Below are 15,252 nucleotides of genomic sequence, written 5' to 3'. Positions count from 1 at the left end.
AATAATCTGTACCTCTCAAATGTGATTTAAAGAGCAACACAGATTTCCTGCGCACCGCAGAGGATCGTGATTTGTGGAGACAGCTGACCGGCAACGTGCTCAAGAGCACAAGCCACGATGGATGATGATACCTCACATTAATCCCTCATTGGCCAGAAGGCTCTGAGCACACACAAGATGAGAAAGTCAAATTGATTTCTTTCTTTTTTTTTTTTTTTTTTTTTGTGAGGGATAGAATTTTTATGTTATAAAACCAAATATCTATTTCGCATTTTGTGAGTTACGTTCTTGGAATGTTTTTTATGTAACCATTTGAGTGCATCTCTTTTGGTGGAAATCCTGTTGTAGGTGTCAGTTTGGGACTTTGAGCTGGTTGCAGACGATCTAAATCTCTTGGGTGACTTTTGATCTACGTTGAATCATTCAACTTTGACTTACATTTTTAGATGCTTTTCAGTTTGATCTTATTAATTTGACCATTCCATCATCTTCCTTTCAACCGGGGCTGAAATGACATCAAATGCCATAAAACCCATACAAATAACAAAAACAACTCAAACCCGAATCATATTTCACATGTTATTTATATTTTAATGGCCATACAAATGAACAAATTATGACTCCCATTATTTCTAGCATCCTACAACGTATCTTCCTTTTTTGACACAGTGCCGGTATGGGCTCATGCTGGGTAAGTGAAGCTGTGTCAATAGGTCATTTTCGTAATGTTTCCACACAAAAAGACATCATATAAAGTCATTCAAAGAATTATAGAAATGATCTGTTGATTTAGCTTTCATCACTTGTTTTGGATTGAATAATGACATAATGACTAAAGAACTAAGAGACTGATGTCACAAAAAATGCAGGAATAGCTTCTAAAGAAGTGTGGACAAAGTTAAAACCAAACCTTTCTTCAGCGTTTCCATAATATGACTTTATATTGGTATATTTTTATATGTCGAAACTTATTTTTTTTAAAATTAAATTTTATCACAGCTTCAAATTAAACATCAGGTCGACCTGTTATGCCCAAAATAGAACCTTTATATAATGCATATAAATTTTATACTTAGCGCTAAAAGAAAATTATTTGCATGTTAAACAGATTATTACTTGTGTTTTATGTCAACAACACAGGTGTGTGCGTAACGCATTGGAATATCCTAACTTATTGAAATAATATGAAAGACGAGAATTGCACACATAGACACATTAGCGAGTCATATATATAATTATTATATATATATATATATAATATATATATATATATATATATATATAAAATATATATATACACAGAATATGTATATACACATAATATGATTCGTTGATATATAGAGCAGTAAAGTTAGGTGCCCCAAACGTAAACAATAACAAGTTGCTAGTGATTTCCGTTAGGGACCGGAATAATTTACGCACAATATAGGTCTCCCAATTTTGTAGTTTGAGTTGTAGGCAATACACTTTCAGTATTGAAAATATGTTTACATAAAATCTAACAGTTGCAGAAATAATAATATAAGGCTAAATTATTATGAAAATCAGGCTCCGAATAATTCTCGTTTTGTTCACACCAGCGCAATAATTTGCTCTGGTCTAAAAATAGATAGACTGTAACTTTTGATAAATTTTAGAAAATTTTACCTTTTGTTCCATAAAATATCCATATCTAGACATTATTTGATGCATGATCGAGTATTTATGAATATGTGTTTCTTTTGCCACCTAACAGCCAAATTTTAAAGGTTATTTTTTTCTATTATTTACATTGGAACGTGAGCTGTCAAGACAGGAACATGTGGTTTGCCACGTGCTTCTCGACCTTTGTTTACGTTTGGGGCACCTAACTTTACTGCTCTATACATGGAAGGCCACCATTCGATTACATTGAATATATCGCATTATTGAAAACAAAAACATAATTATATAAAACGTATATAATTTTTCATAATCTCACAACGATCATATAATACCAAACTCTCTACGTAGCATTCACTTCATCTGTCAAAAATAAACACAGCAAAAATAATAACTTAGGGTCACAGTTTAAAATGGTGTAATAAATAAATTTAAAAAAATATTTCAAGAATAAAACAAAAATGTATTGAACCGAATGTTATTGAGGTCAAGCTTTTTCCCCCCAAGGCTCATGACATTATTATTCATGAAAATATATATCTACCAGATTTAACTAATTTGAACATGTCATCAAGTATAGTGTAACGAAGCATGTTCAATACATACACTAAACAACAATAAGCACTAAACAAAAAAAAAATTGATAAGTATAATCTACACCGATCTGCGCCTTGGCATTGCAAAATGGAATATAGATAATCCATCACAGTCCCGTCTCTACAGAAATCACAAATATTGTCCAAATAAGTAAATACGGGGCTAATAATCTTGCCGTTTGGAAATAAAAAGTGCCAGAAGTGGGTCTCGAACCTGGGACCCTCCAGGTATCCTCATCCTTATAATATGCAGGGGGAATAGAAGTAGATAATAGTAGAAATGTACCTTTGTATCTAGTCTGAGACAAAATCATGGCCTGGATCAATATTGTTCAATGCTTTATCCATTCAGCTAAATCGCCCGAGGATGGGTTCTATCCTATATAGAATTGCCAAGAGCGATTTGATTCCCTGAGAAGGGTTCCCCACCTCCCATAGTGGGCAGGGAGGTACTTGCTGTGTATCTATTCCCCCCCCCCCCCCCCGTACGGTTTTCCAATAGCTTTCTGTCTTGGAATGAGATTACTTAGTTTTGTCCTGATCCTGGCTGAGAGGGAACCATTCAAATGTATAATTATGGTTTTGGGAGATAATATTGTTTTCCTTGTAAAGCATCTCTCCGTTACATCCCAAAACCCCTTAAAAAACAAAAACAAAAAAACAAACAAATGTAAACGTCCGCACCCCTAAAACCCACTTTTCAACCAAAAAGTCCACAATTCGGCCTTCCCCCTCCCCTCATCTCATAAAAATCTAAAAAACAAAAGCTATTAACCCCCCCCCCCCCCTTTGCCAAAATAAAACCCCAAATAAAAAAAAAACAGGAACTAGAACCGACACCCCCCCCCCCCCAAAAAAAAAAAAAACAACGAAAAAAAACACAAACAAAAAAACAAACAAAACCAAAAAAATTACTAAAGAAAAGAGAAAAACTAACTGCCTTATTGGGTTATTCCAGCATTACATCAGTTAAGTAGAACAGTCGTAATACCGTACTGGTTCTTGTCTTTAACTCACAACGCCATTTCATTCGTGTAGCAATTCATTCATATAAATGCCAACATTTTGAGTTCAAACCATAAACATAACACTCTGTTTTGAACAATAAAAATGCAACCAAACAACCACTCTTAACAGTAAGCAATTTAAAATGCTGCAATTACATAAGTATAGCTTTTGATACACTGGCCAATTCAGTATTAGGAGTACTTGCAATTATGATATGGTTAATGAATTTATCTACATTGTGATGAGAAGTTAAATTAATAGTATTTTGTATGTATATTGCTAATACGAATTCATACAGAAGACCTTATAAATGATGCAAATATATTAGGATGATTTTTATTTTAATGTGATATGAAAGCAGTACTTTAAAAAATGGATATGTGACCGCGGGAAACTGTCAAGTTTTGTTTAATTTGATCTGTCTGATTTGTCTGACGACCTGTCTGAAAACTTGTCCTTGTCCTTGTCCTTATCCTTGTCTAGGGATTTGTCCTTGCTATCTCCTCTCTTGAAAAATGATTTTTTGAATATAGAACTTTTCTTTTCGATCGGCTTAGCACTAGCAATTCCATCGGCGTCTCCTGCCTCGGGCATGTATTGAAGAAGGAAGTTGTACACATTTGGCGCAGAGCGTTCTTCCTTATCGTCTTTCCGCCCGTAAAGACTGAGCATATAGTTACCTTTCTTGGGCATTGTTGCTTGGAATTTCACAACGCCATTTGATTCCTTGGATTGTGTTACATAATCGCGGTTATCTTCGTCAGGTTCTCTCATGAACTGATACGACAAAACTATTTTACTAGGAACCTGAATTTCAATTGTCACCTGATTTGTTTTTCCAACTCGAATTTTCGACTCCCTTTGTGTCACAAGTTTAAGTCCTAATTCTTCAAATGATGGAGTGGGCCCAAATTTGGATCGCTTAGTGTCACTTCCCATAGTCTTTGGAATGTAAACTTGAGATTCTACTTTCGTACAATTGATGAGGTATTTGCAGGCGTGAGTGAGGCTACCAGTGTCCTTCGATGCTTTAGGTCTGGCAAATATGTCTAATCCAAATTGGCCTGGTTGAGGTAGTGAAACGTACACGGTAAGTGTGTTATCTTCCGATGTGAGATTAACGAATGGATCCAAAACTTTGCTTTCAACATTGTTCATTCTTAATTTACCAACAAACTGAAGCGGGTTTGGCGTGCGAAATTTAAGCTCAAAATTATCCTCTACAGTTAACATTCCGACCTTTTCCATTTCGAATTCCGAGGATGGCGTGATAATGGGAATGATTCCAAAATGTCTCTGGGCTTTCTTGGGCCCCCACTCTCCAGCTGCACAGTTGGGTAGAGGGTGCATTTTTCCTGACAAATTATCACAAATAATCTTGAACTTACAAGCACATTTTAATTTAAAAGGGGTGACGTTAGCGTTGCTCTCCTCTATTTTCCCTGCGTCCTCGATTTTGTTGGCAAAGATTTCCAGGAAATAAGCCCCAATCGTTGGCACATGAACACTGAAAGTGACTGTATTTTCAACCATGGTTTGGAAGACGAACCGTTCGAGTGGGCATCCACGATGCTCCGTCTCTTTGGATTTGTCCTTATCTGCGAAGCGAAGTTGGTAGAAGAAGACAAGATCATTTTCGTGCTCCTCTGGGACACGGATGGTAATTTTGGTGCCCCCTTTGTCGTCAGTATTTAGAACTGCCAACTTATGACCTTCAAACCTCATATTGTATTGGAAGAAAATCGATCTGTTGGAGTAAGAAAAATATATAAATATATAAGTATAAGTGATAATTCAAGTTCATTAATGCAATACCTTTATCAGTATGAAAGTATAATACGAGAAAATAATATGGAAAAATGAAATAGTGCATTTTTTCTTTAAACAACAATGATATAAAAAGCTAAAACAAACAAAACAAAGGTGATTAAATTTGAAATGTTTTTAGTGTGAATTCCAAATAAGATAATATAGCCTAGAGGTGAGAATTAGTAATGTGAATTTTAGATGTCCTCCATAACGATTACTTCGATTACGGAACTTCCCCCCCCCCCCCCCCATTCCCCACTATTTTCCATATTTACTCTGTCGTTGCGGCTATTGCTGGTAAAGATTGTAAAAGTAATAATGTTTCATATATAGGCCAAATCCTCTCTCTTTTTAAATTGGTACCAAATTAATTCATATTTTATGAATTACGCACCTGACGAAAGGCAGAGCAACAAACTCATCCTTGGTGATGGGCGATTCTAGCAATTGCCATTTCGGTTCAAGAGGCCAGAATTCCTGAATGAATTCATCGGGGTCTGTCATAAAGTAGTGTTCGTCATACTGGTATCGAATGTGATCTTTGCTGTTATACTTCTCTTTTTTGTCTTTACTTAGAACCAAGTGCCTACAGAAAAGATTAAAAACAGGGATTAAGAGTTGTACAATAAAATACACACCCGTAAGCTTAAAGACAAATTCATAAGCAAGATAAAAATGTTCGTGAAGGCATTTCTGGGAATTGCTGCTTGATTTATATTCCTTCAATAACTGTTTAAAATGTGTTATGATTCCTGATAAACAATTAATTAGCATTACTGATGAGGCATCGAATGTTGCAAGAAAATGACTCATGGATGTACACATCGAGTACCTACTGAATAAATTAACATTGATATTAACAAAAACATTAAGAAGAAAAATTAATATAGTTGTCTGTCACAGTTTGAGTGTGTCTCTTCGAGTGAAATAATGCTAAGAAAAGGGGTTAAAAAATTCAGTCATTTTACCTCGCTCCCCAGTTGCATTGAATGAGCCTCCAGGCACCCTCCACAAAGACAGCATTCCAGGTGTTTTGAAAAGTGTCATCACCAATCTGCATACCAGGCTCGTAACCAACACTTTTGGAGTGACCTTTAATCTCTTCACAGTGGAGACCAGCGTAACTAAAAGAAATAAAAGGGAACATAACAATACGTGAGTTCGAGTTCATTTTTCTCAAGTACAAAATATATACATTGTATCACGAAGAGACCTTTTTATAAAATCCTATAATATTATGATATATCAAAATCACCCATTCAGTGAATGGAATGATATCCCTTGGCAATAAATTTCTTATTGGGAGAAAGAAGCACGAAGACAAATATATCGTATGAACGTTTTGTTTTACCCCTCAGTAACATTGGCAAAATGACAACAACAACAACAAAAGAAAATAACTGAAACACTCCCCTTTCCAAATATAAGAAACGTGTTTCGTCTGTGAAATTAGAACAAATTGCCGATTGTGGAGGTTAAGATTAAATAATATAAGCCGTTTTCATATGTTTTGCGTCGAAACGTCAAAATCGAAACGTTCATTTGATCTGTTTTTGTAATTAAATTGAAGCTTACATTCAATTTCACATTATTATTTATGTTTTGCTCTGCAACTAAAAGGGCTATAAACCGTCAATGTTTGATCATCAATTCTTTGTTCGCACTTCCCCGTGTAATAATGGATCAAAACCAACGCGTATTTATTTTCAGGTCTGATAACCCAAATTGCTATGGTCTTATCGATGTTATGGCCTCATCGATGTAATGAAAATAATCTCAAACGATGCAACATATTGTCCATTACAACTAGATATGCTAAATCAAGCCCATAATTGCGTTCGGTTATCAGCCCTGCAAATGTGATCACATAGATCCAAACCGTTGTTTTAGTCTTGAAAATGTGATGCATGACACAACAAAAGAGCTATTCAACGATGTTATAGTTATTTTAAATCTTTATTCATTTTTAAAAATACGAAACGAAGGGGCTTTCGAGCCATATTGATATACAATGATGATTTACCTGCATAATCTCATGAAAAGAACGTGATAAGTTTCCGTTCCGAACTTGATACCCCTCAAAAGGCCCATAGGTGTGTCGGCATCTAGATCGTCAGCAAACTCCATGACATTCAAATCTTTAACGCAGATCCAACGATAAATGGCTCTGTTTAATAGATGGCATAAAAAGAGGAAATATAAATTTTCTCAATAATTCTTACACAACGCATTCAAACACTATTTCAATATAAGCTGTATATTATTTTGCTTATATGAGCTGAAAGTGCTGTTAAACCCTTACAAATAAACAAATTATTATATTATTTTGTACCTTTATCAAGCATCAAAATAAATAGATCTACCTACATGCGAGAAATTTTTAAAACACGCTTTAGATAAATGCGTTTTGAACACAAATTAGATTATTTATAAGGCGTAGATAGTGTCGGTGGACAAAACCTAGGATATATCACTTCATGACAATGTCAAGCGATTTTGAAATCAGTGACAACGATTGCCAAACTGTCACCGCCGTTGTGTCCTTTAATAATACACTACATCATTATTACACTACCCCAGTCGAATCAGGTACCTGACCGAATGCAGGGAATATACGGATTATAGAAGTACAAGTATACAATAGACGTCAAAGAGACATTTTTACCTTACGAAATGGAAATGTGATTTTATATGACATGTTTAGGGAATAAAGTGAAACAATAAGAAGCAACGAAACGGTGGAAACGCATTAATGTGTATAATATCTAACTTTAGGTTCACTGGCTACATATCTTTCAACTCTGGAATCATGAGGAAAGAAAAACCTGGTGCCATCAGACTTCAAAGAAGTCCCAGATTTAAATATTGTTGATAAGCTGGAAGTCATCTTAATCGCGGACATTTAATTTGAAGTAAGAAATATATGTCCAACGAAAAATCAAGTGACGTTTAGTTAGTGGACGACAGATGTGGTTCATAGAGTAACACCCCAAGCAAGGACAGAGACTTTCTTTGAAATAAAACGTACATATCTCTATAGTATCACGATAAATATTAATCCTTTTGTTTTTACTCACCTTGCCTTTTCCAAGTCAGCCACAAGACCCTCAGTGAGCTGCCTCACAAGATCCGTATACGTTAGTTGTTCATTTTCCGCCACCTGGAATTTACAACGTGTTTGGCATATTATTACTAGCCATACAATTAAGCAAGCTATAATTGGTAATCTACAGGTCATTTAGCATCCACCAAGATTAAACATTAGAAAAGATTGTGTCACAATTATCTGACAATTCTAAAAGACTGCGATAATTTACATCATCAGAAATATACGTGATTAATGATACAACTCAACATGCCCAACTATTATCGAAGCAGTGGAAGAATCTTGATGAAAATAATTAAACTCTTAAAACGCACTCAACCCTAACACCGACTATATCCGTAGTATACCCAGGTTACTTTCATCCCATGCCTATTAGTACATTTTTTTCTGAGACAAGTTGTAGGTGTAGTATGAAAGCTAATGTTTTTAGTTTTTACATGTTAATGGTAGCTGAATAAAACTATCAATGTGCATGCTCATTTTAAATACACTTTTTCCAATTTTGAAAAGTAGCAAATATCTCTAGGATTGAATAAGTTAAATTGATTGTGCTAATAAGGTATATTACCTTCTGAACTTGCTCGTCGATTGACTGGAACACAGATTCGTCAGAGAACATGTCCTCTCTTCGTGTTAGAGGAGCCTCTGGAGATGGGGGTTGTATGACAGCGGGCAGGGGCAGTTCTTCAAGGACTTCCACTGCTGCACCATTGGGTAGGGAGTGATTTGAATCAGCACCGTTTTCTGTTGGAATGGGAGGGGGAACCTGCGGGAATATGAAAGGGGTTAGTAAAATCCAAAGGGAAGATACCGTAGCAACCTAATCTTTGGGTGTCGTTAACAAAATGAATATTCATTAGCAACAAGCTCAAAGCTTTTACTGTAATTGTTGTTTTTCTCTCTCCACTTTAATGTAGGATGAAATACGTATTAAAAACAAAACTTATATGGAGACAGTGCATTTAGTAGTAGTAGTAGTAGTAGTAGTAGTAGTAGTAGTAGTAGTAGTAGTAGTAGTAGTAGTAATAGTAGAAGTAGTAGTAGCAGTAGTAGTAGTAGTAGTAGTAGTAGTAGTAGTAGTAGTAGTAGTAGTAGTAGTAGTAGTAGTAGTAGTGCTAGTAGTAGTAGTAAGAGTAGTAGAGATAGTAGTTGTAGTAGAAGTAGTAGTTGTAGTTGCGGTAGTAGTGGTAGTAATAGTAGTCTTAGTAGTAGTAGTAGTAGTAGTAGTAGTAGTAGTAGTAGTAGTAGTAGTAGTAGTAGTAGTAGTAGTAGTAGTAGTAGTAGTAGTAGTAGTAGTAGTAGTAGTAGTAGTAGTAGTAGTAGTAGTAGTAGTAGCGGCAGAAGTAGTAAGTATAAACAATAATGATAATGGTAATATAACAACAACAACAACAACATAAAATCAGAAGAAAATCATCAACAACAACAACGAGAAGAGAGTAAAACGAGAAGGTTAAGCAAGAAAGGAAGGACGGCTAGAGGATGAGAGCAAGAGGCAAGAGGACGAGGAGAGCAGAAAGAAAAGCATATCTTTTACATAAAATATGCATTTAGTGGGAACACTGATTTGTTGGCTCGATGTCTCAGCGGCACGGTGTCTCTCATGTCAAAAGAGTCAAGCAATGTTAAGCGTGATCAGTGGCCTATGGTAACAGTAATCGTTACACATTTTGGTCCTGACGTTGTGTCCTTTGGTAAGGCACTTCATACATATTACCCCACTCGACTCAGGTGTAAAGGAATACCTGACTACCTGGTGACGGATATTATAAGACTAACTACAAAAAGGACTCCTAACAGGCGACTGGTACTGTCTGAAATGGAAATGTGGTTCCAAATTGCCTGCCGAGGTAATAAATGAAACATTGTGAAACGCATTGAGCTTGTTAATCCGTGGAAATGCACTGTATAGATGTTCATAAATATTTTATTTTATAATAAGACAGTTTCATTACAACATACGTGGGCAATTTCAATGGCAAGCTGTGCTTTAAGCTCTTCCTGTTCCTTGGCTAACATCTCCAACATTTGTTGACTCTGTTTCTTCACCAAATCTGACGTCTGTTCTTGCTCTTTCTGACGCAGTCTGAGCGTCATTGTTTTCTTCTTGGTTTCCTTCTTCATATTCATGGTGGCAGCCAAGTCTTTCTTTTCATTCTCAAACTGAATCGTCATTATCTGTGGTGAACAAAAAAATTTACAAAATTTTAATAGCAGTAAATATGCATCTTATAAAAGATTCGATTATCAACGCTGAATCTTGTATTGTTGTTGCCATGGCATTTTGTGAAGGAATCTAGACGACCCATCAAACTTCTGTATATATATATGCATTGTTTAAAAATATATTTTAAAGAAATCAACCATCAACGCCGAATCTTGAAATGTCGCCTTGGAAATTTATGAGGAATCTAGACGACCCATCTAACGCTAACGTCTAATTTTAAAAGGAATCACATATGCTGCCCAAAATGAACAAATGGAGGATTAGCCTTCATGCAGGCCAGGACCCATGGATGATGGTGCAATTCCAATTCTCTAACCATTTGGTCAACTTCAAACACTTTTAAAATAAAGCCAGTAAAAAAAAAAGGGAACGACCTTAGTCAAATAATTTCATTCCAACATCATTCAACAACTTTTTATGATGTGTTTTGATTATATTCCGCCCTGACATGATGTCTTCAATAGGAGAGAGTCGCTGAAGCTAGAGTTGCATCGCTTTTACTTTTATAATTTGTAAAGTTAGTTGAGAATGATGATGAATCGAATTACACTTGCCAGTAACTTGTTCGTTGTTGTAGGCTATATTACATTTTTTTACACACACATGACGGCATTCGGAAATAAAGACCATCGGACAACAAAAAGATAAACTTTAAATTATAAACCAACTTAAATCACATCTTAGATTAATTTTGTTTATTAACTTCTCTCTGGAGATGACTCTTCTCGAAAGCATCAAGTCCCTAAATTTCTTTTTCAAATTGACATAACGTGAATAGAAAAATCCCACATTTTTTTAAAGCTGACTTATCCATAATTTGATTCGCATTAACTTCACGTTGTCTCAACAAAAATGGCCTTTAGATGGATTATTCTATCGCACTCTGAAGAAAAAGCTTATTTAAAATTTTGGCTAGAAAATTGGTCCATCAAATATCGATCGATTGAAATGACCCTCATCTTGCCATAAACTTTCACACATAAGACTTCCGAGATGGTTGAGTGTTTGGCAAGATGAGTGTCATTTTAATCGATCGATAAGTGGAGGACAAGTTTTCTGGCCAAAATCTTAAATACGTGTTTTTTCAGAGTATGACAGTATTGACTTAAGCTTGACATGTTGATCTCTGATGCTATAGCCAGTATGTATTAGAATCATAGCGTAGACCACTCTATACTAAGCCCAGATTACTTTTCATCTTTAAATTAATGTCTTTAATGGCAAATCATACATAAATTAAACCAATTCATTGTATAGCACAATCCTTAATGGATAATAAACAATGGTGAATTTGACTAAACCAAGCAAGATGTTGTTAAAAGAAGTAATTCATGAAGGAGCAGGCTCTTGATAAATATGTAAGTAATAATAGAATATTGGACACTGGCCAAGGTTATGACAGATACAAATCGATATTTTTAAAAAAAGATACCCCTTTCTAGTATTTTATACTAGTTTTTTGTTGTTGTCAGGCATCGCATTTTAATTGGTGAAGCGTTGACTTGAAGTATCAACCGCCTAACTTCGAGCACACTTAACATTGATAGGAATATTTCATTCTTAATATGTCAGTAAAAAAAAAGTAGCAATGCCTAATTTAGATCCGACAGCAGTTACTCTGCACTAGTCTTAGAGTTCTATAAAAACAATTGCAATCTACAGTGTATGCGCTAATAAACACACACGATGCTTGAAAAATCTATCTGCGAAAGGGGGGGGGGGGGGGGGGGGGGGGGGGGGGGGGGGGGGGCGGTTCATTAGCTACTCATAGCTGTCGAATTTTATTACAAAGAAATAACGTTATATGTATTGTTTCCTACATCTTTTATTATTGTGTTTTATCAATGTGGCATCATTTCTACAACAATATCCAAAACGTTAAATTGTAAACATTACTTGGAAAATATTTTTGTTGGTTTAAACGTTTTTCCATAGTCTCTTACTAAAATTATGAGAACACAACAAATCAAAAGTGAATGTATCGAGGTGTCGTCAACTGTTAAATGTTGGTATCGATTAATGCACAAGGAAATTAATGGTATAAACCGACCTGTACTCATTTAAAGGTCTGATAACCCAAATTGTTATGGTCTCATTGTTGTCATGGACATAATCTTAAACAAACGGAAAATAATGCTAAATCAGGTCCATAATTGCGTTCGGTTATCAGACCTGCAAATATGTGCACGTAGACAGTAGCCATTTCAAATAATCTTATAATAATTCTATCAGTATGCAAGCTGCTTTGAACAATCAAATTAATACAAATGTTGTTTGATTAGTGATTATATATTTACTCATTTGTTTATTCATCTGGTCGTCATAAATTCATTACCCGGCTAACAACTCATCAAATCTGATAACAGACTTTAACAGCAGATGGTTCACACTATTGAAGTAAATTGTGAATAGACATACAAAATGTCCCTTCGATCGAGTATAGCCGCCTCACCTTTTTATCGGAGTCTTTGATCTTTTTCTTTTTCTTCTCCATGTCGCTTTCATACTTGGACGTGAGTTCTTTGAGTCTTTTCTCCCACTCCACGTCAATTTCTTTGTTGATTGTTTGTTGTTCTTGTTGCCGCTCTGCTCGAAAAGTTCTGAAAATGTAAAAAAGCAAAAAAACAAAAACAAAAAAAAAAACAAAAAAAAAAAAAACAAATTGTCAAAAGCACCATCTAAAAAAAATAAACGCAGAAGTGTTAAAGAAAAACATCATCATCATCATCATCATCATCATCATCATTAGTCACCATCTCCATCATCATTAATCACCACTACCACCACCACCACCACCACCACCACCATCATCATCATCATCATCATCATCATCATCATCATCATCATCATCATCATCATCATCATCATCATCATCATCATTCCTTTCTAACCAATCATAATAACGCAATAGTCACCACCACCTCTATAACAAAAAATAATGAAATGAAAAATATGGATTAGTGTACGAATAATATTGAAGAGAATGATCACTCTCGTAATGGGCATGATCTATATTAAATTTCCATGTGCTCGAGGTCATTGGTCACATTGTAAAATGTGCTCAAAGTGACCCACATAGTGAACAGTGTTCACAGCTTTATAAATCTCTCAGTAGTCTGATGTCACGCCGCCCGGCAACGGAGGCCATCTTGGTTCTAAACAAAGAAAATCATTACTTTTTATTTTTCATGCTGGCTAGAACTTTTCATATGCCTTGTGATCAGAATGTGTAAAAGTCAAAACATGATCAAATTTATGTTTTTTTCCCCTCTGGATACGCTTTTATGCTCGCCGGGGAAATATTTCATACGGGCGTCCGCCATTGTTCCGATAGTTTAGAGCCAGTGTTACTGAGTTACCATGCGTCATTAGGAAGGAAGTGACGTTACGACTGTTGAACGAATATAGATCGCTCCCATTTACAATACTTGTACATTCGGGGAAAAAAAAGAAATTAAATGATATCAAGACAATCAAAACACAACTCATCATAATGATTACCAAAATAGTTCATAATGACATGCACTTTTCCCTCATGCAATCCATAAATAGCCTATGTCAATAATTGGTTAGGAAGTACAACAATTGACAAGAGCGTTACCTAAACATTTCATCTTCTTCCTTCCGAAGTTCTTCCTCCAATCGCTTTTGTTGTTCAAACAGCTGCTCTCTCTTTTTGGCCTGTGAGTGAAGAAATAGATGGGAAAATAAAGATTGCATAGTTAGGTGCTATGCTAATGTCTAAGCCATAACATGAAGCAATGAGAATTTTTTTTTAATGTGATGATGAAGAAAGCGAAGAAAGTAAAAATACGAAAATGGTAATGATGGTGGTTGTGATGGTGGTGGGGAAAACGTATATTAATAGGCCTGAGGATAGTAATGGAGTCAGTGTCGATGATCGAAAGTGTTTTTGGCTTTAAATGGTAATAGCAATGGTGGTTGTCATGTTGTTGTTGTTGTAGTTGTTGTTGTTGTTGTTGTTGATGATGATGATGATGATGATGATGATGATGATGATGATGATGATGATGATGGCGGTGGTGGTGGTGGTGGTGGTGGTGGTGGTGGTGGTGGTAGTGGTGATTAATGATGATGGAGATGGTGACTAATGATGATGATGATGATGATGATGATGATGATGTTTTTCTTTAACACTTCTGCGTTTATTTTTTTTAGATGGTGCTTTTGACAATTTGTTTTTTTTTTTGTTTTTTTTTTTTTGTTTTTGTTTTTTGCTTTTTTACATTTTGATGACGATGATGGTGATTAATGATAATGATTATGATGATGATGATGATGATGATGATGATGATGATGATGATGACGATCATGAGAATAACGGTTATTTTTGGAGCTGGTTTTTAGGATGATGGTGAATGTGGTGTAGTGATGATGATGGTATTGTGTTGGGACTGAAATGTGTATTAAATCAACGATATCGTGAATAAAGGATGTGTGAAGCGATGGTTTGGGTGTCACTCAGTGTTTATTGCAATTGATTGAACGGTCATATCTTGTATGTCCACGTTTATTTCTTATTTCAAAAAAATCGATTTAACTTGAAAAAAATAATTTCAACAGCACGGAGAGTACTAATTTTCAATGGGTTGTTACAGTTGTATATCAAATTTTGCCTATGAACCCATTAGAATGTGAATAAACGGACATAAATAGTAAGTAGATACATACCTTTCTTCTTCGTCTCGTATAGTTTAAGAGTGAATAGGCTTAACAAACCTTTAAATATTCTATGAAACGTTCGTGCATATCTAGATAAAATTTTCAAAGTTCTTGAGACATAAAAAAAATAAAGCGCTCTTCTATGTCCGTGTTTAATAAAACAAATGAAACTCATTTTTAAA

General features: G+C 35.2%; 1 protein-coding gene across 1 annotated transcript in view; it reads right to left on the bottom strand.

The window, feature by feature from the left end:
• Nucleotides 1–3,578: 3,578 nt before the first annotated feature.
• Nucleotides 3,579–15,252, bottom strand: part of LOC144962871 (hillarin-like) — a 56,824-nt gene continuing 45,150 nt past the window's right edge. The window contains exons 5-13 of the mRNA XM_078896230.1: nt 13,989–14,068; nt 12,840–12,987; nt 10,123–10,338; nt 8,729–8,926; nt 8,132–8,214; nt 7,078–7,221; nt 6,023–6,178; nt 5,449–5,640; nt 3,579–4,992 (exon numbers count right to left, since the gene is read on the bottom strand). Coding sequence (XP_078752356.1) covers nt 3,654–4,992; nt 5,449–5,640; nt 6,023–6,178; nt 7,078–7,221; nt 8,132–8,214; nt 8,729–8,926; nt 10,123–10,338; nt 12,840–12,987; nt 13,989–14,068 — 2,556 coding nt within the window. The 3' untranslated portion in view covers nt 3,579–3,653. The remainder of the gene's footprint in view (nt 4,993–5,448; nt 5,641–6,022; nt 6,179–7,077; nt 7,222–8,131; nt 8,215–8,728; nt 8,927–10,122; nt 10,339–12,839; nt 12,988–13,988; nt 14,069–15,252) is intronic.

This window comes from Berghia stephanieae, chromosome 1, assembly GCF_034508935.2.
Source record: "Berghia stephanieae isolate SIO BIC M18660-M18661 chromosome 1, UCSD_Bste_1.3, whole genome shotgun sequence".
In the NCBI taxonomy this organism is placed as follows: Eukaryota; Metazoa; Mollusca; class Gastropoda; order Nudibranchia; family Aeolidiidae; genus Berghia; species Berghia stephanieae.
Note: the sequence above shows the minus strand (reverse complement) of the source record. Positions and strands in the feature narration are given on the sequence as shown.